Below are 26,278 nucleotides of genomic sequence, written 5' to 3' on the forward strand. Positions count from 1 at the left end.
AGACAATCTGATGTACTGAATACAGATAAACCAAGTAGACATTGTCTGATTCATGTGAAATGTCTCTCTTCAGTCCTCAGGTGGAAGACAGTGAGGGAACGATTCAGTTTGATGGGGAAGGCTATGCACTGGTCAGTCGCCCCATTCGCTGGTACCCCAACATCTCCACTGTCATGTTCAAGTTCAGGACGTTTTCTTCAAGTGCTCTCCTGATGTACCTTGCCACACGAGACCTGGTAAAGATATGCACAGCTGATCTTCCATAATTGAAAAAGTGTTTGCTTCTTTTCCATAAGAGTCCAATACAGTTATCAGTTGTTAAATTATCAATTGTTGTTCAAAGGAGTCTGAGATGGCTGTGTGATAGCCAAGAGTAGGTGATGCAGATAGTGTTTATATATTTTCACTGATAACTTTAATTATAGATACAATTTCATTATTATTTATTTTCAATGTAACTCTCCATATAATCCTTTAAGAGAAGCACACAGTAAAGATTCCCTCAGTATGGAATCATGCAGCAGCAGCAAAGTTACTTTCCTAGTATTCTTCTAGAGACCTAAGTAGAAAGGTGATTCTAAATATCCTCATTTTTTTTCCAGATCAATATTTCTTCATATATTCTTTCATGGGACATACCTTTTAGTTTGCTTAATATGTTTTCAAAGGAACCCATTTTTTACTCTTTTCACAAAAGGATACGTTCTAGTAATTTGGTTGTGACCATTTGCACCATAATATCACACCCACAGACATTCACAAAATAGCAACACCAATTCTGTTCCAAAATGGATTTCAATTACAGAGCAACACATCCAGTAATTTACCACAAGGCCCTACTATAAAGCCCACAAGAAAGTGAGTACCTGACTATTTCTCTGTGTCTCTGATCACTGGTGTATTTTTGCTCTATTAATAGAAAGATTTCATGAGTGTGGAGCTCACTGATGGGCACATAAAAGTCAGCTATGATCTGGGTTCAGGAATGGCTTCTGTTGTCAGCAATCAAAACCATAATGACGGGAAGTGGAAATCATTCACCCTGTCAAGAATTCAAAAACAAGGTGAGTTTCTGTAGTAATAACGCACTCTGAGCCTTAATCACGCTATCCGAAGTGCCCGCGCACCTAATCATGAGGAAGACTCTATCATTTTAGGTACTCACAAATTCTGGGAAAAATTGATACAGTCATTTCTTTGGCTTAGATTATAGGCGGTTTGGGTTAGACGTGACTGATTGAAGAGCCACATGGTCTGTCATTTTCGTTTGAAACTGAGAGCTTAATTTGAAAGCGTAAAACTGTCTTATAACTTGTAAAATTATATCCTGTAGTAGGTTTGAAAAGGCTGTGTGCTTTTCTTTTCTTCTTATTTTCCAAGATGCTTGCTTTGGAACGGCCCACAAGTGGAATTTGTCGAGGTCGTACAGCACAGCTACCACTTCTTTGCTTTTTAAAAATGCCCGAAATTTGTATGTGTGCAAGTATATAATTGGTAAATAATAATGTAACATTTCTATGGTTCCAGGACACTTAAGAACACTTTTAAAAACATCATTTCGTTTGCTCATATAAGGAGGTATTTTGTTCTGGTGTTAGAGAAAAGGCAAGATACACTCAAACTTACATGTGGTCACAGACGTATATATATATAAGATCTCACACTCAAGACAGAAATGCCAATCTATTAGGTCCTAATGTGCTAGGATTGATATTTAAGTATAATTTCTCTAATTCTGTGTACTATAGCGTTACCAATATCTGTAAATGAATCTTTGATACTTCTGTTTGTATAATTAGACTGAAGTCCTTTTGACCCTGCCATCGTGACATTTCATGAAAGTTTAACTTGGCATCACTCTTCATTCCTGCGTTGAATAGTTATTTGCTAAGCACCTTCTAAGTACTATGCAGGAACTGAATGAAGTCTATGACAAGCCCTTGGCTCCAAGGATCTTGCAGTCTAATGGGAGAGACAGACACATGAATCAGCAGTTAGAGGATAGAAAGCTAATGGCTGTGTAGAGATCCGCAGAGCAGGCCAGGAATCCCAGAAGAGAGAGACGTTGAAGTCGGGGAAGTCAGCTCCCAGGGGAGTGCGCTGAGGCCCAGCAAGAGTTGAGGAGTTTGCCGGATGAAAAGCACCTTTGGACATTTCAGAGAGCTAAAAGTGGTGTGGAAGCCTGGAGGCCTCAGGGAGCACCATTCATCATAACACAGACTTTTCCAACTGCTTTCCCTTGGAACATGAGACCCTGGAGAAGCTTCTCAGTTTGGACAAAAACTGGTTTTAAGCTTGTATAAATTGGAGCCCTGCTGTCTACATTGTTCCCACATAAGAGAGGCACCATGCACATTTGCCTGTTAGAGACTGCAGAATAGTTAAAAAGGATGTTTAACTCAGTTTGACCAAATATTTCTCAAACTTCTTTGATCCCCAGAATCCTTCCATTTCTACAATCCTGCATTCTGCGGAACACACTTCAGGAAATGTTTCATTAACTACGAGTAAATCCATAGGCCGACACGAAGAATATTAGCAGAAAATGATCAGAGGAGGCTAGAAAGATGAGAGAACCAGTTTGTAAAGGGCCTTGAGAGCTAAGCTAATGAGTTTCAACTTTATCCTGAAAACTATGGGGAACTGCTAAGAGTTTTAATCAGGGGTGTGACACCATCAGATATGTGCTTGAATCAAGTTCTTTAGCAGCAACTTGAAGGGTAGATTGGTGGCAATTTCAGATGCTACTGCAGTCTGCCGTGAATGCGGTGAAGAGTAAGGAGAATGACACCATGAGAATGGGGAGGAAAGAATGAAGCTGAAAGATGTTAAGCATTTTTAAATTGAGGAGCTTTATGATATACTCGGTGTGGAAGCTACGTTCTAAGAAAGGGGGGGTGAGTAATGATTCCCTTTTTTTTGCTTAAATAACAAGAATATGTCAGTACCATTTACCAAGCTATTGGATACAAGAAAAAGAATAGATTTTCTAGAAAAGATGCTGAGCTCTAATTTGGACATGTTGTATTAAAGGTACACTTGGTATCATGAGCAGCCTGGGGAAACTGGGTAATTGACAGGCAATTAGTTAGGTGTTATCTGAAGGTTAGCAGAGCTCCAGGAGAGGGAGGGATAGCTGGGAATCATCAACATGTTGTAAACAGTTGTAACTGAAGAGGGATGACAAAAACCATGCAGCCATATCTAGAATAAGATGTTCCAAAGCCCTGAAGCAAACAGCAGTATTGAAGTGGGATAGCAAAGAAAGACCTCACAAAGAGGCCTGTAAAGAAGTACTCAGAGAAAGGAGAAATAAGGAAGATAGATTTTCACAAGACCAAACTGGAGGCAGAGTGACCAATTAGGTCCAATAATAGTCCAGGCAGGAGACGAATGATGGCTTGAAATAAGATTTGCAGTAGGATTTGACACTAGGGAAATGTAAAATCCACAATGTGATACCATTATACAATTATTAGAATGTCTAAAATTAAAATGACTGAACATACCCAGGGCTGGCAAGGATATGAAGCAACTAGAACTCTTATACACTGCTGATGAGGATGTAAAATGGAAGACCACGTTGGAAAACAGGTTGGCAGTATCTTAGAAGGTTACGTATACACCTACAAAATGAACCATTCCACTCCTAAGTGTTCACTCAAGACCCATGAAAACATATAACTATATGAAGGCTTAAACCACAATGTTCATGTCACCTTTATTTGTGATACTCAAAAAGCAAAAAACAACTCAACATCCATCAACAGGTGAATGGATATACAAACTGTTGTATATGCACACAATGGAATATTACTTAGCAATAAAAAATGATTATTAATATGGACACAAAATGGATAAATATGAAAATAATTATTCTGAGAAAGAAATTAGACAAAAAGAGTACATTTATGTAAAATCATATAGAAAACACAAACTAACCTCCAGTAAAGAAAGGAGATAGAGGCTACTTATGGATGGAGTTATTTATTGAGAGACAGGAAGCATGACAAAGAGGCATAAGGAAACTTTTGGGGTGATGGATATGCTCATTTTCTTGATTGTAGTGATAGTTTCATGGATGTATACATATCTCAAAATTTGTAAAACTGTACACTTTAAACATGGACAAATTATACCATGTCAGTTATACTTTGATAAAACTGCTTTTAAAAATAGGACAGATATTAGAGTTCTTTAGGAGATGAAATTAGTAGGGCTTTTGATTGAGTGGATGTGGAATGGTGAGAAGAAAGTCAGGATGACTCACTAATTTAGGAGATTGGGTGGGGGTCATAGTGCCACCAAATAATAAATAACATAGACTTGGGAGTAAAAGGATAATCTTTTTGATTTGGAATATGTTTAGTTTAAGTACTGAGGAAGCATACAGATGGTGGTGTCTCACTTGCTGAATATGGATTTTTAGGCAAAAATCAGGTGCACGCATATCCGTTTCTGAGTTGTCAACAAGTACATATAAACTTGAGGTTACCCAGGCAGCTAAAACCTGAGAAGTGGCCAAATGAAGGCACATTAAGGACCATCAACATTTCAGAAGTATTCAAAGAAATAGGTCTTGGAGGAAGGAAGCTGAGAATGAGGTTGGAAAGGCAGGAGAAGTTGGAGAGTTTAGCATCATGGAAGCCAAAAGAAGAAACTTCTAGAAGGAAGGAAATGTTAACATCAAATACTGCATTGATATGGATTAAGATAAAGGCCAAAAGGACCCCATTGGGTTTGGATGTAAAGACGTTACTCTGGATTTTAGCCAATTGGAATCCATGGAGTAGTGGGATAGGAATTCCAAGGCTCCAGCAATGTGGGTCATTGTTCCTTATCAGCAACCAGATTCATTGTTTTGCATGAATTATTCTCAACTAGTTTCTAAAAGCTCTGTCCCTTGAATTCAAATACTCTCCTGCAGGAGTCATTGCCCTCCTTCTCTGAGAGTCAGTTAGTAGACCCAGAGTCAATAGTGGAAGTGTGCCTTACCCCCAAGTGTGTTGATATGGACACAAAACTGAGAATGATCATTTAGATTTTCAATGGACTGTAAGAGAGAAGAAAAGACTTACCAAAGTGAAAACAAATATCGTTTATAACAATTCAGCACTGGTTAGAAAATACTTGTTAAGACGTTACTGTGTGTCTAGTATTTAATAAAACCCTTATTTCCCTGCTTACCCATAAGTGATGTCTGAACTCATCAACTCTGAAATTTTATGTTAATAGCTATTCTGGAAGGGAAAGAAGTATGGCAAGGAATAAAATCACGTGTTAGCATTTCATAGCAGAACCCATTTCATCATTATCCTTCAGGAAGGATTGAGTAAAACTCTTCCTTTAAATCGGTAAAAATATGCCATCCTGTGTCTCCGCGGGAGTTAATGCTTGGGCCAGTGAGTTTCAATTCAATTGTGTTTCTGCTCTTTAATCAGTTTTTCTTAGAATAATTTCTAAAAATGCATATATTCACTCGGATAAGGAGAAAAACTACCTCCAGTCACTGGCTTGCCTATGATAGAAGCAGAATCTCATTTTCACAAACACCATGAAAATGCATACCAGGTCTGTAGAAAGAGGCTATTTTCATGTTCCAGTCAGCAGCCCCGTATGAAAACTTCTTTGCTGATCTGGATAAAAAGGAATATGTATGAAAAGGTCTTGAAAACAGTTTTATAAATCTTTCTTCTATTTTAGCCATCAGTCTAGTTAAGAAGATATGTGTATGAAATTAATATGTCTATGAAAGTAATTAAATTTTTAAATCTTAACTTGCTAAATTTTGTGAATAGGACAATCATATTTTAGCTGTTTTTTGTTGTTTGTTTATTTTTACAAAAATCCGTTTTGAGGATTTGAAGTGTTAAATTTTGGTCATTTTTTATAAGGCAATTGTGTTTGAGTTTATTGAAGACACTTCCTTTTGGAACGAAAGGGCTACTGATTACAATGAAATTTTGGAGTGTAATAGTTCTTTGTTTTCCAGAGAACACTATTCTAAAAGATGATGAGTTGAGGGAAAATAATAATGTTCCATGGTCAAATAAATTCAGAAAATACTTCTTTCTCTGTGTCCCTCTGTTGGAGCGTTACATTGCATGTCAGCATGTTGAAAGATGTGGGCAGCCAAAAAATTAAGATATATGTTTAATTTTGCTTAACCCAGTGTTTGTCATATTTATTTGAACCAGGAACATACAAGAAACTAGTATTGCAAAGAATAAACATTTAGAAGTGCCCAAGCCATTGGTTCAAATGGTCGTTTTCAGACCCTTGCTAATTCAGATCTTATATTGGGCAAAGATTTAGAGACCATATCTATCATGTTAATGAAGCGATGCCTCAATAAGCATCAAGGATCCAAAATATATGAAGCAGTTAAAGGCTGGGCCTAAGCAAACATTACAGTGAGAAAGCACATAATTCAGAAAGAGCCTAGCTTGACTCTTAAGAATGACGGGGAAAATCAATGAGATAAGGGATTCCCACCTGCTTTCTGAACAGAGCAGTTTAAATGGAGAAGTACCTCTCTTCTTTCCTTTTTACTTTCTGTTTCTGAATTCTTATCCTCATTGTATAAAATATATTTTTTAGAGACTTGAGAGAAAAGCAATAAGGCATGAAGACTGAACCTCTCTCACAACACTCAGCATCCCTGTCTAAAATGTAATTTCCAGTGGACGTAATCATCATTTCCATCATGTTGCAGAACCACACATTCCCACGTCTCCCCTTCATGAACAGCCATCTCGTCTGCATCACTTTAAGGATGACCTGAAACCCAGGCACTTCTGTAGATGCTGACATTTACAGAAGGAGCCACAGACTCAGTATATTTCTAATTGATAATCTAATTGCTAATTAGATATTTATCGTAGCATTAGTTAATTTTATTTTATAACTACTTATCTATATTACAGAAAACTACATCAAATGGTTCTTTGATGTCCAGCTGAATTTCTCACTTGTCTTGATTGGTTTGCCTTCATTGATGTTCAGGCTATTATTTTCATGCTCTTTGTGGATAGTTTTTTATATATAAATGTGTTTTATTGGTGTTGTCTCTGCAATTATTAAATAGTTGTATATTGTACAAGTGCTTGAGAAAGTCAGTATTAATTTGAGAATTAAAGTAAATTTATCTTGAAGTAACAGTGATGATATACATGTGGTTGGTATTCCTCAAATAAAATGTTAAACTTTCTCTCTCCTTGACAGCCAACATATCCATTGTAGACATAGATACCAACCAGGAGGAGAACATGGTAACTGCATCCTCTGGCAACAACTTTGGTCTTGACTTGAAAGCAGACGACAAAATATATTTTGGTGGTCTGCCAACACTGAGAAACTTGAGGTAATTTCGTGTGTATTTAGAGCTAAGGATTAAGTTTTAATTAAATAGCCACTATGCTCACTAGAGTTCTCAAATGTAATTACAACAGGAATGTCATATAACCTTTAGCAGCAAAAAGGCCAATCAAAGAAAATCATGTTGCATGTTAGAACAACACCAGGATTTAGAAACCAAAGGATTAATTTGATATCTTTGTTGACGAGACAGATGAAAATCACTGTTTCCCTTTTGTTCACCCAATGCAAACAATTATAAAAGTAATTAAAGATGGAGACTAGAGTTGAATTTGGATCTTGTAATTGCTGTTCTCCCTGCACATTCGCTGAAGATAATGGCACAGTGACATTGCTTAGTGTCTGAAAATTAGTCAGGGTTCCAGGATACTGTGAGTATAACCTATTTTATCGCTAAGCATTAGCATGATAATGGTGTATTGGAGCTTTCCCATATGCCTAATGCTAAAGCTATATTAGTTTTTCTCATACTCATGCCAACATTTTTTTAAATTTCACATATGTTTTTTAGATAGCAAGATGGTGAGATATATTTAGCTCATAGCTTAGTTAGTTCAAAAAATAAATACAAGTAACTTAAAAATGTTAGAAAATATTTCATATGCTATTCAATTAATTTACTGTTGGTTATAAAACATCTTATAAGAAATAAAACTTATAGAGTACTTTGTATGCAATAAATGTTAATTGAATTTAATTAGAATGGGATGAATTGATTTGGTTAAACTGGAAGAGATTTCTATAAATACAGACTACCGTGTTTTCGCTCTTTGTTTTGTCTTGTTTAGTTAGTTTGTTAGTTTTTAATGGTTCCAAAATTCCTGTCTAGGTGTTTCTACTCTAAAAAGGCACACTACAATTGGAAAGATCTCAGACTAACTGAAAAGTATGATGGTCAATTATTTCCATGTTTCCCAAACGAGCAGTGGAATTTCAGTCTCGTTTCATGATAGCTAGCCTGCAGACTGAGTATTCTTCTCCCTGTTTCTAAACTCATAGACCAGGCAACTGCCTAATGACCAGTCTTTCAAGGGTAGAAGTTGACAAGCTTCATAGTGCAGATAGCTGGTTCTGCATTCATCTACATTATAATGTATTTGTGTTGGGAATATAGATTTAAAGTGTCTGGTCAGAAAAATCATTGCAGATCAAATGCATTTGCATAGTGATGTAGTTATCACTCAAATATCCATTTATTTATTCAACAAGTGTTTGTTGAGCATCTACTCTGTGCCAGGCACCATATAAATACTAGGAACCCAGCCGTGGTTCAAGTCTAAGATTTACTTTGGGAGATCGTTAACTAAATTCTCTATAAGTGAATTAGATACAGCCAAAATAAAGCTATCCAAACTAGCTTTATTTATTCTAGTGATGACTTGGTTTTAATTACCATAAAGTGATTTTTTAGAAATTATCTACAAAAGTATATACGTTAACTTCATTGAGATGGGCTTGTGTGTTAGTTTGCAGACTGCATATCTGAGTCTTTATCACTAAGATGTTTTTACTTTCACAGTACAGCATTTCACAATTGTAATATTTCTAGGAAATGGCACATTATTCCAAAACAATCTTTAGACGTATATTTGTGACTACTGAAGGAGCCGTGCATTCATAGTTAGCTCTTATTTTGCCCATAGACAGGATCTTAGTATGATAAAGTTCAAAAGATGTGGTAAACATAAATTATTTTTACTTACACTTACGGTTAAGTTCAAGCTCTTTGAGAAGCAGTATTTATAAGCTACTCAGGAATACAACAGCATAGCAACATTTGTGAATTTTTCCATTCAAAGATTGATGAAAATGTTTAAATTTATATTCCAAAATAAAAACTTTCCAAGAGAATAGTGTGAGAAATGGTCATCTTTCGATTCTGATTTCACTGAGGTCAAGGGCATATGTCTGTTTTCTGTTGTCTGTTTTTTACATTCCTTTCCTTTGAAGATCCCCGTGAGATGCTTTTTAAAAAGATTTATGATTAAGTTTATTGTTTTACTAAATGAAAATGCAATTATAAGTAAATTGTGGTTTTTTTTTCTCTTCCCTTTGACCTAGTATGAAAGCAAGGTAAAATTTAAATTTATGCATGCCTCCTTCAAGTGCATGGGTTGGGTACATGTGGCTTCCTAGATAAAATAGCAGCACAGAAACAGAGCGACACCTATGCAGCTTATTTCATAGTACATTTCATGAGCAAGTGATGCATTCTGACATTGTTCTCATGTTGCCCTTTGCTTACAAAGATGCTGCTGCTTACCCATCATCAACTGGGCTGCGATTTGACTTTTTTCACTGGTCGCAATGACGGATTTGCTCTGCTTATTTGTTCAGCTGCCACGCACAGTGCCCCCTGGTGCACATATGCAGCAACACACACAGGAAGGGCAGCTGGTCAGGTTGATGGGCACAATCTAGTTCTGGGGAACAAAGCAAAGTGGTCTCGTGGGTTGAACCCTGGACTCCGGTCTCTAGTACCATGCTATCTGCTAAATAATCAACCTGTGCTCCCAAATGCTTACCACTACCTTGTTGCTTTTTGCAAGCCTGCAAATACGCAAATGTTTACACAGCCCTTGCACCTCTTGGCAAAGCTGCTTATTTATTGCCATGTTCATTTAGAATTAGCTATGGAGCCAGAAAAAAGGAATCTCTGGAGATATCATATTTAAAACAAGTGTTTGTATTAACGGTGAGGAAGTTTGAGACAGTGCTCCTAGCTTTTCAGCAGCATTTTCACTCCTATTTGCAGAAGAGCATCAGAACGAAAGCTGTGAGCAGCAGGCCTCTGTAAGTGGCTGATCAAACCCCAGAGATGTGCAGGGCTGGCACACTCTGGCTAGAGCTACAGCCTGGTGTTTTGGTATTTCAGAGCCTAACTGTGCCATATTTCTGGAAAAGAGTTAATTAAGCTAAACCGATACAAAAAATTTTTAAAGCAAAGGCTAAACATTTAATACCAGAAACTAGAATATATAGAAATGAAAGAGTAAAAAAATTAATCCAACTTGTTTTACAACGATACAGTTATGACACCAGTTGTGCTGTTTGCTGAGACAGCTAAATGGCAAAGCCTGGCTTTCCATGGAAATATATGCTAATAAAATTCTGGAATGACACTGTGTAGCTTTGTAATTTTGCCTTTGAGGCAGACAGGGGAAGCAGGAACCTGTGGTTACCATTAGGGGTCTGATCACCATATGTGATTGCTTATCCCCTATGAGTTTCATAGCACTGAGCTTGCTGAATCCTTGTATTTTGAAGGACTTCTTTGTATTTCCATGAAACAATGGACTATATAACTTATCCGAGTGATTTACTTTATTGATAAAACCTTGAAATACTTGTGATAATTCAATCAGTCTTCCTCTAAAGGAAAATATGGAAGCAAATGAACACTGTGAAGGAAATTCACCCCTTCCCTTCGCTTTCTACAAGAATAGAAGCAAGATGCTTACCCTCCAGCTGGGCGTGTTCTTCCTAAGAACCAACTGGATGAACAGAAGGAGACGACCTTGAGAACAAGGGGAAACTATCGAAGAAAACAAAGCAGTTGCAGAGAGAGGAAAAAACAAAGCAGAACAAATCCCTGGCATGACGTAAATCACCCAATGCACACTGCCAGGCTCTGATTCGCCTTCCCACCCGTTTGTCCTCACGCCAGGTGTTTTTACTAAGACAAAAAAAGGATGCCTGGCATCATGGGACGATGAGGAGAGAATTAATCATTACCTTAATAAGTATAAAATTTTGGTGTTGATTGGGCAGTTTTTACAGATGCTTACTAACATCAAAAAAGTATTACTTTTACTATCCCTATAGACCTCTGCTGTTTAGTATAGTAGCCCCTAGCAACAGTGGCTGTTTAACTTAAAATTAAATAACAATAAATTTGGTTTCTCAATGGCTACATTTCAAGTACCAATACCCACATGTGGCTAGTAACTACTGATTTGGACAGGGCAGAACAGAGTGTTTCCATGAGCACAGGAAGTTCTATTGGACAGCGCTGGGATAGGCTAATAGTACCAGCATTGACATCCCGCTGGCTTATGTTTGTGGAGCACTTACTGTGTGCTGGCATATTTATCCCCTTTTAAGCAGTAGTGAGCAAAAAGTAAACATTCAAGTGTCTTTTGGGTATAGAAGCCATTTTCGACCTTACCGGCAAAATTAAATGTATGTTCTGTGCCTTTGGTTGCTTTCTGTCATTATTGCTCCGTTATAGAGTAAGGACTTTGGGTCAATCTGTGAGTTCAATTTTTAAGTATCTCTTTTTAGACTATGTAACCCAAAAGAATGTTTCTCAGGCTTTGCTTAAATTAAAAGCTTTAAAGAGAAATATATTATTAGTTTTCAGGTGTCCCTCCAGCCCAAAAATGTCTCAATGACAGAAATTTTTATTTTTAAAAAAGAAAAGTTTCCAGGTTTTTTTTCCCTAAACTTTGAGCAAGATTTTATCTAACTTTTTCGGTATGTGGTTTGATTATGCTGCCTACACAATTGTCTGCTCTTGGGTAGAACAAAGAAACACGTTGCATTAAGCATTTAATAAGACGTCAGTTAATTCCTCTATTTCAATGCTGTGGGTGAGATTATTTTTTAAAAGGAGGGGAAGAAGACCTACGTAAAAATTCCTTGTGCAGGATGCTGTTAACATCCACTTACTCCAGCCAGTGGATAGCGGAAGCATAGGTTGCTGGATACACGCGTGCATGCAGGCACAGTCTGAAAGACATGTGCCTGCCTGGGTGTCAGTTAGCTCCCTATGGCTTGTGTCCAGTAGTCACAGAGGCTATACCGCCATTATCTTAATGATGTTGCTTTTGTTTTCCATGTAACTTTTCAACAGGCCAGAAGTAAATTTGAAGAAATATTCTGGCTGCCTCAAAGATATTGAAATTTCAAGAACTCCATATAATATACTCAGTAGCCCTGATTATGTTGGCGTCACCAAAGGATGTTCGCTTGAGGTTGGTTTGTTTTTAACGGCTTCCTAAATACATTCATTTCAGGTTTCACTTACTTAGTTTGGGTGCTCTTATACGGACCAGTCCCTTGTTAATATATTGAAGTTCCCACTGACCCTAGTCTTAGCTACGTGTAAATGATACAGTACGATTGAATCACTTCTATAAATTACCGTGATCAACTGAAATGAGGAAGTGGTATTATGAAGACTCAAAATTATGAACCAATTTCCCACATGTGCAGCACTTCGTACCGTGTATTTTTAATATTAATCTGTCTTCTGGTTCTGTCTTTCTTTCCAACATTACTTTTCCCTTTTCCTCACTTTTGTCATCTATTTCAAATTTATGTCTTGTATGTAGCTTTATTAGCAGCCTTAAATCTTTTTTCTGGAATGTGTCAGGAGTTTACACAAATAGCAAGTAACGGTTTATACCGTACTCATTAATGCATAGCATCTTGTCTATAGTTTGGAAGTCAAACCCATTTTTCTTTGAAAATGGCACAGACTGAGAACTGTCCACAAAGACTTGTCTTTGACATGACTGCAAAGGCCCTTGTTATCAGGTATCTTTAGTATCTTTTCTTTATTGCCAAAGCAGCCCAGCAGCCCCCTGATTCCACGTGACTGTTCTGCCCTGACTCTTCAATAGAGGCTGACCCGTTGGAGAGAGAAGCCGAGGTCACAGCTCTGCTCTCTTAAAATATCTATAAGCAAGAACCAATAGTCAACAGCAAGTATTAGTAAGAATTTTATGGGCATTCTGAAAGTGATGAGTTTGTTTAAGAAAGAAAACGTTAACTATACCATCCTTACAAGTTTTTAAGTACCCTGATATGACACAACTGTTCATTTTAGCTGCTTCCTCTCACTAAAATTACTTTAAAGCATTACTATAGAATTCAAGGAAATGGAGGGAGAATGAGGAGGAAGAAAAAGTGAATCCACCACTGAGCCATGAGGTTTAAAGCCTGGAACAGAGCTTCAGAGTCTTCATTGTGCATAGTACCAGCTCCAATTTGAAATTAGCCATAGACGTCCACCCTGAGATGCTTGGGAATCAGGAAAAAGGAAATACATACAGAGCTGAAACTCTAAGGATCCACACTGACTTCTGAAAGAAAGTTTTACTGAGAGTTTTAATCTTACTACGCTGAACTCTCATCCACATGAGGATGGGAAATCACCCAGAAAATGAATAGCCTATATGTGTGAAAATGATGATTCTGTAAATGCACTTTTCAGTAACCAGGAATTATTTTGCAACTAAAACATGACGCAGAAATTTGATGTGGATATATACTGAAAAGTCTGCAGAGTAGTTTTATCTGAACTCTCCAAAACTCTATAATTTGAAAATTTGAATAGAAAATAGATTATATATTTTGCAATACTTATATCACTTAACTGGGTCTGAAGCACTGTGGAGAAAATATCCCGCATTAAAGAATTCCTTGGTTTCACTACAGCAAAATCCAGGACTTTTAAAATGAAGCTTTTAAGCTGTCTAAATGCCCAACTACACGGGCTTGCTTAAGTAAATCCTAGCCCCTTCATACAATGGAGTGTTCTCCTGCTATTGAAAATGATGAGATCTATGTTTACTGTCAGAGAGCGATCTCCCGCATATGTAGTGAAAAGAAGTTACAAATGAACATGTCTATCATGATTCAATTTAAATAGAGAGAGGAAGAGAGTGGAAGAGGGCAAGGTTATGACAGATAAAATGAATGCATGCATGAAGGAATAAATGAATTACCAAAAAGCTATATGCCTCTACACAGCTGTGGGATAGAGGTGATTTTTGCCTTCTTCCTTTTGCACTTTGATACTATCTAAAATGTTACCGTTTTAATTTTAATATCATCAAGGACAATGGTTTTCATTTTGAAAAGAAAACTAGACTATAAAAAGTTTGGTTTATTTCTTTTTTAAGATTTAGATTTTATCTGATTTTTAAAAATGCCTCGGGTGGCTAAGTTCATGTGCTGCGCTTCAGCAGCTTGGGGTTCACAGGTTTGGATCCCGGGCACAGACCTAGCACCGCTCATCAAGCCACGTAAAATAGAGGAGGGTTGGCACAGATGTTAGCTCAGCGACAATCTTCCGTAAACAAAAAGAGGAATATTGGCAACAGGTGTTAGTTCAGAGCCAATATCCACACACGCACAAAACAAAATTCCTCTAGAATGTATTTATATATTTGATGGCAATGGACATCTTTACCTTGGGCCCGTCACTGGGGCAGAATGTAGGCAGAGATCATCGTCATACTCAGCTGTAAAACATAATTACTTGATAGAAGGCATTCGAGGCATTAATTAGCGTGTTTGCAAGGGAGATTTAGCAAGATAGATTTAAACCAAAAGAGAATATCTATCAATGATAACCTTCTATATTTTAAATCAAAAGTTCTAGAATAAAAGCAGAGGCTAGAATTTTCATTGTAACCCAAACTGCTCATAAAATTCAAAGTTAGAGCTAGAAACAGCATTTCTTCAGTCGCTCTTAAGTTCTGCATGTAACTGTGGCTATTCCTGTTTTCTAAAGCTACAACACATTTCATAATAACATGGATTGCATTGAGAAGGGTGAGTGACATGGAGAAGTTGATCTAAATTTTTGTTTCTAATGCTTTCTTCTCTTCTTTCCTTTTACCCACAGAACGTTTACACAGTTAGCTTCCCCAGGCCTGGTTTTGTGGAGCTGGCCCCTGTGCCACTTGATGTCGGAACAGAAATAAACCTGTCCTTCAGCACCAGGAATGAGTCTGGTATCATTCTCTTGGGAAGTGGAGGGACACCAGCACCACCTAGGAGAAAGCGAAGGCAAACTGGCCAGGTACCATCGCCCTGGCTAGTAATGCATCGATGATGCATTGATAATGCATTTTCCTTAATGCTTATGTAAAACAGTTATTTCATAAAGAGACTGGGGAGGCATTTCGGACTTATAAATTGCTCCTATATTTTCAGGTTTGCATCATTTCTTTCCACTATCATCTTCTTAGGATAATTATTTCCACTAGGACTTTCCCATTGGTCAATTCCAGGTGCGCTCCCACTTGGATTTGCACCTATAGTTCATAGGGGTTTAGCATATGCATATATAAAAAGAGAAAACAACATATATTCAAATTATGTTAATCTTCTCTTGTCTCTAAGTCCAGCTCCTTACCAGATCTGTGGATATCCAGCTACGGTCCCTTAAATTTAAATTTAAGTTCTTTCTAGGATTAGTTTCCCAGTTTCCCTAGCCCACGTGATACAGTCTGTTGGAGCCTGACCCACTCTACCCTCTCTGGACACAGGGAAGGCAGAGAATGGACTTGGAATAGGAGAAGGCAAATAGAGTCAAACTAACACAGCTGTGGCCAAGTCCATGCTCAGTCTCACTGGTGGCATTAAAATAAAGCCTATACAGGGGACTGGCCCTGTGGTCGAGAGTTTAAAGTTCTGCGTGCTCTACTTTGGCAGCCCAGGTTTGCAGATTTGGATCCCGGGCGTGGACCTGCTCCACTCATCAAGCCATGCCATGGAGGCATCGCACATACAAAATGGAGGAAGATTGGCACGGATGTTAGCTCAGGGTGAATCTTCCTCACCAAAACATTTAATTAATTTAAAAACATAAAGCCTACACAGGATCTGCTTTGTAAGGTTGTGAATTCCAATTTTCATAACCCCTAGACATTTGATTCTGTTAAAAGCTATCTCTTCATTGTCCGGATGTAGGCACTATAACTTCTTTATTGCCTTGATATTCCTCCAGTAGTTTCAATCATATTTTTAAAAATATAATTTTTTTCCTTTTAATCTAGTTTTTCTCAGTGAAAGTGTTTATAGGAATTACCTCGTCCACTATGGCCAAAGAATGGAATGCTTCACAAATATGTCCTTAAATATGCATGCATCCTTGTAAACCAGGTTGTATTGTTTGTGATTACATGTGTTTTTTAAATCACTTTTAGCATTTAAAATTTAGTAATCAATAGTATGTGGGGCCAGCCCCATGGCCTAGTGGTTAGGTTCAGCATGCTCCACACCGGTGGCCTGGATTCACAGGTTCAGATCCTGGACACAGATCTACACCACTAATCAGCCATGCTGTGGCAGCAACCCACATATAAAAGATAGAGGAAGACTGGCACAGATGTTAGGTCAAGGCTAATCTTCCTGAAGTAAAAAAAAAATCAAAAAGAAGAAGATTGGCAACAGATGTTAGCTCAGGGCTAATTTTCCTCAGCAGAAAAAAAAGTACAAAGAAAAATAATAATAAAAATAGGTAATTAATCTTATTCTCCCCCCCAAAAAAATAAAGACTAAACAAAATTTTAGCAAATAAAATACAAAGATGTATAACCAGGAGTAACAAGGGTGGTTTGATATTAGGAAATCTAAAAACATATAATCATCTCAATAGATGCAGAGAAAACATTTGGTAAAATTTAATACCCATTCCTGATTTAAAAAAGTAAACTTTAGTAAACTAAGAAGAGGAAGGTACTTCCTTAGCCATCTGTAAAAAGACTATAACAAATATTCTTGATAGGCAAAAATTATAAACATTTTCTATAAAATCAAGCATAAGCAAAAGATGAATATTATCACTGTACCAGTCTTAGCCAGTGAAATAAGAAAAAAACAAGTAAGTATAGTATAAGAACAAGTATAAACTTAGGAATAAATGTAACAAAACAAGCATAAGATCTATATGGAGAAAATTATAAAACTTTACTGAAAAATGACAGTAAACTACTTACCAAAAGTATCCTCAATGAATGAGCATAGTCAACATGTTAACAGAGAGAGAGACTTAATGTTAAAAACATCAATTCTCCCCAAAATGATATGTAGATTCAATTTCAATGAAAACACCACCTTATCATTTTGTAAATTCTGACAAGCTAATTCTAAAATTTATGTGGAAGACCAAACGCTCAAGAAACTGCTGAAATAGGAGAGTAAGGTGGTGGGCTGTCCTACCCAGTATCAGCACGTTTAAAGCTAGAGTTTTGAATCACGGTAGTGTGGTGTTAATTCACGGACTCTGTGCCAGTGGAACAGAATAGAGAGCCCTGAATATACTCAAGTATAGAGGGAAATGACATTTGCCAACAGGTGGCCCAGCACATCACTAGGAAAAAAGTGGATCTTTGAGTGAATGACTCTGGAGCAACTGGTTGTCCATATGGAAAAAATGAACCAACTTCTACTTCGCACCAAACAGAAAAATAAATTCCCAGTAAATTAAAGTCTTAAATATGAAAAGATAAAACTGTAAAATTTTTAGGAGAAAATATAGGATAACTTTGACCTTGGGGAAAGGAAGGATTTATTGAACAAAACAAGATTATAAGAGCAATTTCATTAAAATTAAAACTTTCTAGACATCAAACAACATAAAAGACAAACTCCAGCCTGGAAACTTACAATACGTATAACCTACAAAAAAATAGTAAACAGAATATAAAAATAACTCTTACAAGTCGATAAGAAAAAGACAAACTTACAACTAGAATATACAACTATGTACTGGGGCTTTGGGGAGGAAAAGAAAAGAGAGGACGATTGGCAACAGATTTAGCTCAGAACGAATATTTCCCAGCAAAAAAGAAAAAGAAAAAGAAAAAAACATATACAACAATGGGCAGGAGACTTAAACAGGCATTTCACAGAAGAGGAAACATCAATGACCCAAAAACATATTTTAAAAATATTCAACCTCATTTGCAATGAGGGAAATGCAATTTCAGACCACACTTGACTTTATACCCACTAGATTGGTAAAACATTAAGAAATATGATAATACCACTATCAGCCAGATGTGGAATGCCGGGAACACTTAATCACTGCCGGTGGAAAGGGTAGATTGTTACAGCCACTTTGGAAAACCACGTGGCGCTATCTTGTAAAGTTGAACATGTGAACACTCTACACCCAGCAATTCCACTCCTAGGTATAGTCCCAAACTCTGCACGTGTGTCCAGTGAGACATGTACAAGAATGTTAATAGCAGCATTCTTTATAATAGAAAAACTAGAAACAACCCAAATGTTCATCAGCTGGAGAGCAGATAAACTGTGGCACTGTCCATAATGAGATATTAAGCAGTAGGAAAAAGAAATAAATTATAACTAAACATAATAACATGGATGAATATTAGAAAACTGCATAGAAGTGAAAAAATGCACTACATACTGTATGATACTATTTTTATAGATTTCTAATATAAATAACACTAAACAATGTATTGTTTACAGATATATATGTGAATTTTCAAAAATAATTTCTAAAATGCCCGGGAATGATAAACATAAAATTCACGTCAGTGGTTACCTGAGATGGAGAAGCTGGGGGATGGGATGGGGAAGACGCTCACAGGAGATGCAGTGGGATCGTTTCTTAAATTGGGTGGCGGATTTTCAGAGAGTCATTGAATTGTACAGTTGTGAACATAGCTTCATCATTTAATGCATGTCCCTTATGCTGTGAGGAATATAGAGACTAGTCATAAAAAATATTCTTTGAAGGGGCCGGCCTGGTGGTGCAGCGGTTAAGTTTGCACGTTCACTGGTTTGGATCCCAGGTGCAGACATGGCACCACTTGGCAAGCCATGCTGTGGCAGCCGTCCCATAAAGAAAGTAGAGGAAGATGGGCACGGATGTTAGCTCAGGGCCAGTCTTCCTCAGCAAAAAGAGGAGGATTGGCAGCAGATGTTAGCTCAGGGCTAATCTTCCTCAAAAATAAAAATTCTTTTTTTGAAGAGTAGAGGGAGAAAAAGTGTTATCTTACTTCTTACTGCATATAATAAGCACTGAGTAAATTTAAATATAAATGTTCTCTTCAATCTTTTATCTTTTAATCCTGAAAAATAAAATTTTTTCTCGCTACTACAGACGAGACATCTAGTTATAATAGGAGGACCAAATCAAACACACAGATGTAGGTTTCCATTAGAGGGTGTTTATTTCCTAGGTCATTGTCAAATAATTAAATGTCATCTACTGACTCCAAATTTCTCCTTATTGGGCTTAAATATATTGACTTGAATCATCAGCTTTCAGGAAAGTTCTTAAAATAGAGCATGTTCTCCTTAAAACATGAGAAATGAGAAAATATTAGGTACAATAGTATAAACTAATCTAGAAATAACATGCTAATATTTCAACATTTAACAATAATGAATATCTAGTTTTTAAAATCTCGTAGTAAATGCTATCTGAAAGAGGAAACAATGTTAAATAAATCATGTCTGTCATATAGTCAACGCTGGTCAAACGGACATATTTTATTTTTCAAAGCAAACAGTTTTGATACCCAGAGGATTATTTGTGATTGTGTTCCGCTAAAAGGATTTGAGTCATCAAATAATCGGCTCAAAAATTTTTAATTGAGTGAGTAGTTAGCAGTTGCCCCTTTAATGGATGGTAGGCGCTGATCCAGATCCTGGAGACATTTTATTTTGGACACAGAGCTGCATAGACAATTTAGTAAAGCATGGGAGACGTTATGATGTTTAAGTGAAACCATCTCCACAGTCTCAGGTGGCTGTGGGGGACGAGTGATCATCCCACAAGAAAGGGAGCTCACGAGGCATCAGCTTTGGGGACGAGGACTGCGTTCAAGCTCCCTGGGGTTCACAATCTGATCTCAAAACCATACTGGTTGCTATAGTAACAGTAGCAAGAAGAAAGCGGGCATGTTTGTGGATGAAAAATTGTCTTCTTTCTTTCTAAATGTGGGAGACAAGTTACTCGTTGGTGATAGAAATCTAGTCCACCAGCTCGGAGATCAAATTGAAATCCAAACACACTAAATGCCACGAGGTTGGGAGTCAGCCTGATTTCCAAAAGCTGCACAGTCTATGCAGCTGTGTGTCCAAAACGAAAACTGGTGAGTATAAGGGAGGGGGATTTTATTGACACCCTTTGTTTCCTGATGGGTTTTGTGAGTCAGAGGCGCAATTCAAGCACAGCTGCTACTTTCAGCATCACAAGTACTGCTGTATTACTACAACCACTTTCCACATCATCTAACAAGCAAAAATGATAAATGATTAAAAACCTCTTTCCGACTGCTTTAAATACTCTGTTTAAGAAAATACTGAGTCTTAACTTCTCAGTTACTATCTCAGAGTGGATGAATCTGCCCGTTCCATCGGGGAGCCTCTAAGGCTCAGTCATAGATGAGAGTCCTCTTTAATCTTCAATAACGTTTGCCGTTGCAGGCCTATTATGCAATATTCCTGAACAGGGGCCGTCTGGAAGTGCATCTCTCCACAGGGACACGAACAATGAGGAAAATTGTCGTCAGACCCGAGCCGAGTCTGTTTCACGATGGGAGAGAACATTCCGTTCACGTGGAGAGAAGTAGAGGGTAACAATAGCCCTTACTGTCTGTCATAACTAATCTGAACTCCCTTGCCCGCCTTGGTCTCCGACTGGATCTTTGTGTATATGGACATACGAGGCATGTGAAATATCAAGTAGTTTAATTTCATCTTCTTTACATTTCATACTTCAGGAACCTCATTTGCTTTGGCCCTTAGGCGATCTGTTCTTAACATTTTTATTCTGTGCAGCTCTCCTCTCCACCTTTGGAAAAACCAAACGCACTTTCTGGAGCTATAGATAAGAAAAACGCTCTCCCTCGGTACCTCTCAAATGTTCTCTTCTCAGATAAGGTATGCCCACGGTGAAACACACAGAACGGCTCGGCTGGAGCCAGCAGCCTTCGGCAGCTGCTGTTTCATTCAGCTTCCAAAGCAGTTATGGCAGCTGCTTAGAAACCTGTCACAGATACAGAGCATGGCAGCCACTGCAGGACCTACTGAGTGTGCCTCATCTGTGTCTGCCTCCAAGGCATGCAGGCTCCCTGCAGAGTGGCTTCAGGAGGGAGTAGAGTGAGAGTGAGAAGGAAGAAGGCTGCAAGGAGGGCGCCTCTCTACGGACCCAGGAGAGCAGCTGATTCCCAGCCCTGAGTCAGGGGATCGGCTACGATAGGGTTCGAGACTGATTTCTTACGTCTTCAGAACACTGCGGTACTTTATACTTACTTTATTGGGAATGTCATCTGTATTTTTCGTCAAAATGCTGTGTGACGACTTAGGGAGGTAATTAGTTTAGAAGGACAATTAGATAAAAAAGAAAACAGAAGCCCAGAGACTTCAGACCTCCAAATCAGCAATCCATTTATTAGACTGAAGACAAAAAAGAACTGGAAATCAAATCTGATGAAACCTTAAACACAGAGAATACTTTGAAATACAGCAACAGTATGAATATGTAGCAATAGTTCAAGTAAGCAGGCGCTATTCTATAGTTAAAGAATTATGTTTGCTAATTAGCCTATGTTTTCTAATGATCCTCTTGTGTGGAGAACAGTTTAGATAAGTAGGAAGAATTTCTTACCTTCTGAGTAAATGGTTAAGCTTTCCTTAGCTCATTTTTCTATTATGTAGAGCGCTAGGTTGTAGGCTGAATTGACGCTAAGCTTTCTTGCAGAGTGTCTACTAACTGAGATGTTTAGAAGCCATGATTAAAACAGACGAGAGATGGATAGCTGGACATACTAAGAACTTTACTAATCTAATAGCCGGATATTGCGTTCATGGTCTCTGAGAAGGAATGCAAACTCACTTTTCTCGTTCGAATCTTAATGAATGCTCTAGAATACTAATTTTACATGTCTTCTAGAGTAGATTTCAGGTCTTTTGCCAAACCTGAATCCTTCTCATTATAGGAGGGACTTTTTAAAGTCTTTAAACTTTAAAGAATTTCAATGGGCAAATGCAGCTTTGAGAAATGTAGTTGACTAAGAATCATCCAAAGTATGTTATTTTGCAGAGAAAGGATTCTGATATTCCCAAGTGCATTACAATGTTGTGCTAAGGTGTCCTTTTAACAGGTGTTTCTTCAAGAAGGGCACTTTCGTCTGCCAACTTCACAGCTGTTGGCCATCAATCCAAACTTTATTTGATTAAGCTCAGTATAAAGTACATCACTGGAAACTGGTCATTCAGTTAATTGGCCATATAAACAAACAGGTTTGCCATTCTCTGTTAATTAAAGGATAATATATTGGACATATTAGTGCATAATCACTGAACCCTGTGGCCAGGCAAGAACACGTTTGCTACCATAATGTCTCGTTTAGCACTGTAAGGTCAAAAAATAATCATTACCTATCCTTTAAGCAAGTGCTACAATTAGCTGATTAACCAAAGATTGCTAATGACCCTAAGAACTTCACCCAGAAATGTTTTTTGAAGGCTTCATATACCTATTCTATGGCATGCTCTGTGTCAAATGCTAGACAAAGATTATGTCTTTTAATCGTTCCAAATGTATGTGAAATCTGTATTACACCTTTCATCACAAATGAGGAAATATTAACTAATTTGCCCAAAATCACATAGCTAGTAAATAACAGAGCCAGAATTTAGACCAGATGTATACGACTTTAACACCTCCGTCTGTGCTCACCAACATATTTCTTACCCTTTCTTGTAAGGTAATTCCAAATCTTATAATTCGGAAATATTTGCTTTCTCCCAACACCTTTCAGACCATACATGCCAATTATCATTTCTTTTCCTAAAACCCTGGATAAGATGATAATTTTAATCCCACCTCAGAAGATCATTGAATTTCTATCAAATCGAAGGGCCACCTTTTCCAGATCGCACTTGCCTTCTCTCTTCCCCTCTACCTCTCTTTACCCCTCCTCCCTCCTTCGCTTTCCTTTTCTGCCTCTTCCTCTGGAAAAGTCTCACTTCAGTCTCTTTGGTATCTAATTCCGTGGTGCTCCAGTGCCCCCACCTTCGAGAACTGCTTTGCCCTCTGATCCTTCTCCTGGAGTCCACCTAAGTGGCCAGTAGTTCTCACTGGACAAAACACAAACTCTAAGAGCCCGGAGTAGATGCTTAGGCAAATAGGTTTTCTCCTCTGTGAGAGTTTTCTTCACACAGGTACAGAATTAGGCTAAAGACCACAAAGTTGGATCAGATATTTCAGGAGTAATTTGGAGTTTCCAGAATGGGATCATGATTTCGACACAGCAACCCAAATATTTCTCTCTTGCTGTCCAAAATGTATTCAATCAAAAGAATTTCGGATTTTGTTTTTCATGTAAATTACAAATGTTATGCATTTAGTATAGTACTCTTGAGATCTTCTTCCACATATACAATCCATTCAGTGGTGGTTTGAAAAAAAATCTTAAACCAATATTCCAAACAAACAAGAAACAGAATGTAAGTAATAAAATATTTAATTATGAAACTGCAAGAATCAACCATTGAAATTGTAAGAAAATACAGCTGACCTATCACAATACTGATAGTAATATAATGCTTATTATAGTGCTTTTTGCAGATAGTAGGTCCTCAGTAAAGAGTTGTTGAATAAATAATTAAAGAGCAGGAAACACACCAGAGTCATAATGGACGTGTTGGCGATGTCACTTTATGAAAGAACCAAAGAAATGATCTGGATTTGATGCTTTTGGAATGTAAAATACAAGCAAGATTTAGCTGTAGTCTTCTCGCAATGCCCTTACTAAGTAACACAGCCTCAGTGCCATCCCTTGATTAATGTTTTCCATGGTTTGAAGTAGATATTTTTATCCTCATTTATAAATGAATGAAATGACACTGAGTAAGATTAAGTAACTGGCCCAAGGTCACATAGTTAGTAAGCTTCCACACTAACATTTAACTCCTGTCTGTTCCTTCTGAAAGCCCGTGTTCTTTCTCCACATCCTCCCTGTGATCTAGGAACAAAGGACCACTGTTATGGTCCTGGGGGCTGAAGCAGATTAGAAAGAGCCTACACCAGAAAAAGGAGGGCCTCTGGCTCCTTAAAAATTCTAATCAAGAGCAGAGATTTTCTCTCCTTGAACAATCTTTAATAGTGGCTTAAGCCGCTCATTAAAGCTCTTAGGAACACTGCTATATCATGTTAGTAAAAGGTAGCTTTCGGCAAAAGAAAAAAAAAGTGTGTGTGAGGGTACTTCCCAGTGAGTCACACATCCCCAGAAGTGAGCGGTCTTCTAACAGTCTCATAAAACCACCAACATTCTCAGCAATGAGGTTGAACCTCCTGATTTTTGCCAACACACTCTTCCAGAGTCTGAGAAAAAAAAAACGTTATGTCATTTCCACCTGTTTTTCCTTTGAAACTAAATCCAACCTGTCCCCTCTGCATGCCCCCCAAAATGACATTTTGAGCCACAACGAAATCCATTTTTTGTTTCATTCTCTTACATTTGATTTGTCCCCAAGTGGACTAATTGCTCAGTGCCATTTCAGAGCATTTTTGCCCTGGTTTATTGTTTCCAGTTCGACATGTGGTTTCTTTTCTTTATAAAATCAGTAAGATGGCATTTTACAACTGAGTTTTCCACCCAGATACTTTGGTTTTCTCCCCAGATATGAAGTAAGTTTTTGGTAATCCATTCTTGATCCTCGGGCTAGTGACTAATACTTATGACTAATAACCCCATGCTGACTGTTGGGGCTGAAAGTCAAAACCTGCTTCTAAAACAAAGGAGAAAATGCCTGTGGTCATTTTCGTCATCGGAACTCTTTGTCTCCTTCTGATTCTTCACCCCAGGATCCAAGGATTGTTGTGAATAAGTAGCATGAGGTTCTTAATTAGTGGTGTGTGAGTTATCTCTCATAAGCAAATTAGGGAAATTAATGAAACAGCCACTAAGGAAAATCATGGCAAGGAACAATTAGTGTGTGTTCTTGCGTGCCTCTTCTATTCAAAAGCCAGCAGCTACATTCTTTCTAAAATGTCCTGTAAGTGTTTGCTGTTGATTCCTGCAATCTAAGCTCTCAGGAATACAGTTTGTCCCCTAGCAAGAAGATAATAGCTAGCACAAACCAAGAAATAAAGAGCGACACAAAAAACGTGGCCCCATGCTGTGCTAAACCCGCTGAGCCTTATACGATTAGACATTACTACGCTGTACAGAAGCTTCGGCTCCACGGTCTCATATGCTGGGCCGCTGTTGTCAACACCACCAGAGGCTAATGTTGCAGCTACCCCATTACCTTGTTTCAGTAAACTCTCAGTGAGAGTTAACGAGGGAGGCAGAGGGACAAGATCCTGAGACAGTCTCGTTTGCTTGGTGCAGAATTCCCAATCATTAGATTTGGCTCACTTAAAAGCTACAGGGGGGACGGGTGAGGAAAGAATTTGATTTCCAATTGGGTTGGACGTTCTGTGTTTTATGCTTGTTCATTTTCAATGTTTTATCAGCATCTTTACTGTTCAAGTCGATGAAGACAGAAGGCATATGCAAAACCTGACAGTAGAACAGGCGATTGAAGTTAAAAAGCTTTTCGTTGGGGGTGCTCCAGCTGAATTTCAACCTTCCCCTCTCAGAAATATTCCTCCTTTTGAAGGCTGTGTGTGGAACCTTGTTATAAACTCTGTGTAAGTGAATCTCTGTGCTACTAATTTTTTTTTTTTAATATGAGGATCACTGTTGTAGCTACACCATCCAAAACCACGGCGAGAAGGAAACAATGAAGATCTTCAAGTTAGATTTTTAAAATTGCTCTGATATTCCTTAAAAGAGGGGATGGGGGAATTTGATTTAATTGTAAGGAAGCAAGACAATGAAAAATAAAGAAAAAAATATTTCATTTTAATTATGTTCCCTTAGCCCCATGGACTTTGCACGGTCTGTATCCTTCAAAAATGCAGACATTGGTCGCTGTGCCCATCAGAAACCCCACGAGGATGAAGATGGAGCAGTTCCAGCTGAAATAGTCATCCAGCCAGAGCCAGTTCCCACCCCAGCCTCCCCTACACCCACTCCAGTTCTGGCACATGTAAGTGCATATATCCCACTGCGTTCTAATTTTTACCCAGCATTTTCGGTCATTTTCCGAAGGAAGGTTATTCAAG

At 37.9% G+C, this 26,278-nt stretch overlaps 1 protein-coding gene across 5 annotated transcripts in view; it reads left to right on the top strand.

The window, feature by feature from the left end:
* Positions 1-26,278, top strand: part of LAMA2 (laminin subunit alpha 2) — a 537,163-nt gene that overhangs the window by 490,161 nt on the left and 20,724 nt on the right. For 3 of the 5 annotated variants that reach the window (XM_070496423.1, XM_070496425.1, XM_014847682.3), the window contains 9 exons: positions 74-236; positions 920-1,064; positions 7,225-7,363; positions 9,439-9,450; positions 12,233-12,353; positions 15,017-15,193; positions 20,584-20,732; positions 25,625-25,801; positions 26,034-26,202. In XM_070496423.1, the coding sequence (XP_070352524.1) occupies positions 74-236; positions 920-1,064; positions 7,225-7,363; positions 9,439-9,450; positions 12,233-12,353; positions 15,017-15,193; positions 20,584-20,732; positions 25,625-25,801; positions 26,034-26,202 (1,252 nt within the window). The remainder of the gene's footprint in view (positions 1-73; positions 237-919; positions 1,065-7,224; positions 7,364-9,438; positions 9,451-12,232; positions 12,354-15,016; positions 15,194-20,583; positions 20,733-25,624; positions 25,802-26,033; positions 26,203-26,278) is intronic. The other 2 variants (XM_070496424.1, XM_070496426.1) reach the window with 1 other exon arrangement.

The sequence above is a fragment of the Equus asinus genome, chromosome 24, assembly GCF_041296235.1.
Source record: "Equus asinus isolate D_3611 breed Donkey chromosome 24, EquAss-T2T_v2, whole genome shotgun sequence".
NCBI lineage: Eukaryota > Metazoa > Chordata > Mammalia > Perissodactyla > Equidae > Equus > Equus asinus.